This window comes from Arachis ipaensis, chromosome B02, assembly GCF_000816755.2.
Source record: "Arachis ipaensis cultivar K30076 chromosome B02, Araip1.1, whole genome shotgun sequence".
Lineage (NCBI taxonomy): Eukaryota > Viridiplantae > Streptophyta > Magnoliopsida > Fabales > Fabaceae > Arachis > Arachis ipaensis.
In genome coordinates this window covers 18,166,962-18,170,047 of record NC_029786.2, presented here as the reverse complement: position 1 = coordinate 18,170,047, position 3,086 = coordinate 18,166,962, and the positions used below count along the sequence as shown (strand labels likewise).

The 3,086-nt window shown below is 31.3% G+C and overlaps 1 protein-coding gene across 1 annotated transcript; it reads right to left on the bottom strand.

Annotated features, from left to right (window-relative positions):
- On the bottom strand, window positions 1,538–2,537 carry LOC107626943 (putative nuclease HARBI1). Its single transcript, XM_016329828.2, has 3 exons — window positions 2,522–2,537; window positions 2,213–2,425; window positions 1,538–2,128 (listed from the first exon to the last, which is right to left on the bottom strand). The coding sequence occupies exons 1-3, from the start codon at window positions 2,535–2,537 to the stop codon at window positions 1,680–1,682; spliced, it is 678 nt and encodes a 225-aa protein (XP_016185314.1). The 3' UTR covers window positions 1,538–1,679.

Sequence of the window (3,086 nt, the reverse complement as noted above, 5' to 3'; positions counted from 1 at the left end):
AGATAAATACATGGTAACAGAAAATATCATATATACATATATACAAATATACAGATGAGTTAAGCTTGGAGATACATGTCATTTATCAAAAGCCGAGTACTGATGCACCACTATTTCGTGGTACATTTTGTACTTAATTTAGTGAATTTTATCAACTTTTCTCACATTTATTCAATGAAATAGCATGGTTTCATGACTTTCTCCTAATTTGTGCCTAAGAGTGAAAATATGCTTTTTAGGCCTTTAATTCGCTAATTTTAATTCACCTTTGATTCCACTAGATGCCTTGATGTGTTTGTTAGTGAATTCAGGATTGAAAAGGCTAGGAATGGATCAAAGGAATGAGAGAAAAGCATGAAAAGTGGAGAAATAATGGAGAATCAAGGATTTGGAGTGAATTCACCGACGCACACGCGTGACAGACGCGTGCGCGTGGAATATGAAGTCGCATGGCGACGCTTACGCATGGGAAGCAAAATGCCAATCGACGCGTACGCGTGACCCATGCGTACGCGTCGCAGCTTGCATGTGACCTCATTAAAGTGAAAATGCTGGGGGCGATTTCTGAGCTTCCCAGACCCAGATCCAACTTATTTCTGAGCCTATTGCATGCAGAATTCAAGAGGAGTCAAGGGGGGAGCACATAGTTGAGTTTTCATCATGCTTTAGTTAGTTTCTAGAGAGAGAAGCTATCTCTTCTCTCTAGAATTAGGTTAGATGTAGATTAGGATTTCTTAGATCTAGGTTTAATTCATGCTTTGATTTACTTTTCCTTTTTAATTTCTTGTTCCTTTACCTTTGCTTTCCTAGTTTAGCATTTCACTCCTTATATTTGTTTACTTTGTTGTTGATGCACTCTTGTTCCTATTTTCCTTTTAATGCAATTTATGTTTGATTTTCTTTAGGGTGTGTGGTTCAAAGATTAAATTTTATTACTAGGAATGTCATTCCTAGGAATATAATGCCTAGGAATAAGATTACTTGGAATATAAGATACCTATGTTTGTTTATAAAATTTAATATCTTGGAATGTTATGTAATAATCTTAGGAATGAATAAATTTTTGTTTGGTTGAGTTTAAATTTCTTGGTCATATTATGTAATATGTCAAAATTACCCTTACTCATTCAAATTAAAATATTAATGACTAAAAAATAAATATAAAGCTAATTAAATATTATTTTTTTTACATTAATTTTTTTTAATTTACAAAATATCTCTAATAATAAATTTACTAAAATACCCCTAATAATAAATATGTTTAGCTAAAATTATTATTAATTCTAATTTTTTTAGAATTTACTAAAATACCCTTAATATTAAATATGTTCAAATAAAATTATTCTTGATTTTATTTTTTTAGAATTTACTTAAATACCCCAATATCAAATATGTTTAACTAAAATTATTATTGATTAAATTTTTTTAAATTATTAAAATATTCTTAATAAATACCCTTAATAACAAATATCTTTAATTAAAATTAATATTATCACAATTAAATTTACTAAAAAAGCATTACTATTATCCAAATAAAAGTTACAAAGAAGTCTCAAAAGTAAAAAATTACTTGCACTAATAAGCATACATGCACAACTCTTATACAAGAACACAAACACATCAACAAAATGAAATCAACGTTACGACAGATAGCCTCATACATAGAAAAATTATTATAATTATCGAGCGTGATGTCTTCTCCTCCATTGGTTCCACATTTCTTGTGCAAGTTGATCTCTCCATCTACCCCAAGCATCACTTGTCTCAATATGGTGGATCGTCTCACCATCTACTCCAAGTATATTTTGATCTTCCATCTCATCAATAGGATCCACAACCATCACTCTTCTAATATGATTATGCAAAAGGCAATAAGCAGTTATAATTCTTCCTTGAGTCTTAATAGGATAAAATGATCTTCCCCTTAAAATTCCCCATCCTGCTTTCAATACTCCAAATGCCCTTTCAATGACATTCCTAGCTTGTGAGTGTTTCATATTAAAAAACTCTTGAGCTGTACTGGGTTGATTATGTGGATTAAACTCACTCAAATGATATTTTTGTCCTCTATAAGGTGCCAAAAATCCTTCACAATTCATGTATCCAGCATCACATAAGTAGTAATGACCTAGTATAACATATAAAATTGAACAAAATTAATGAAAGATCAAATAGTTACTTTGATAACATACTAAAGTCTCAATAAAAATACCTTGGGGAACACTAAATCCATTACGAAATAGTGCATCTCGCAATACCCTAGAATCCGCAGCTGAACCCTCCCAACCCGCCAATACGTAGATAAATTGCATATCAAGAGCAACCACTCCAAGCACATTGGTTGTTATGTCACCTTTTCTGTTTCGATATCTAGGCTTATCAGCCTCAAGGACATTGACTTTGATATGAGTACCATCTAAGGCTCCTAGACAATTTTAAAATCCAAAAAAAGAGATCAATTAACTCAATTCTAAAGCACACCAAGCATATTAGGTTTAATAACATTAGCAAGATAAATTACCTTGAACCATTTCCATCGTTCATCCATTCTATCCTGGCTAAATGGTTGAGGTTTCTTCAGTAAGAGATTATGACATCTCAAAATAGCAAGCAATACATCATTAAACCACCTACTAATTGTTTCTTCAGATCTCACAAATTGTCTCTTTATTACTCTAATTTTGACGTCATGTGCTATAATATGTAAAAACATGGCAACCATTTCTTCCACACCCATATTCCTACTTGGTTCTAACCTTCCAACATTTTTAAGCATGTTACACAATGCATGAAAGGCACATCTATCCATTCTTGTGTTTTCTATACATGCTAGATCACTAAAATAAATAATCCTATCGACACTAACATCCCTTATTACTTGCCTATTGTAACTATCATTCCATTTTCTTTTCTTTTTTTTCAATTGTAATATAATCAAAACATAGCAAATCATCAACAACTTAACCATAAGGTCATTCATTAATTCGAAATGTAAAATCAAGCAGGCAATAACTCTCATCTTCTGTTTGGGATCCATTCTGTCAAAAAAAATATTAAAATATTTAGTTAGAAGACTTTACTATTTA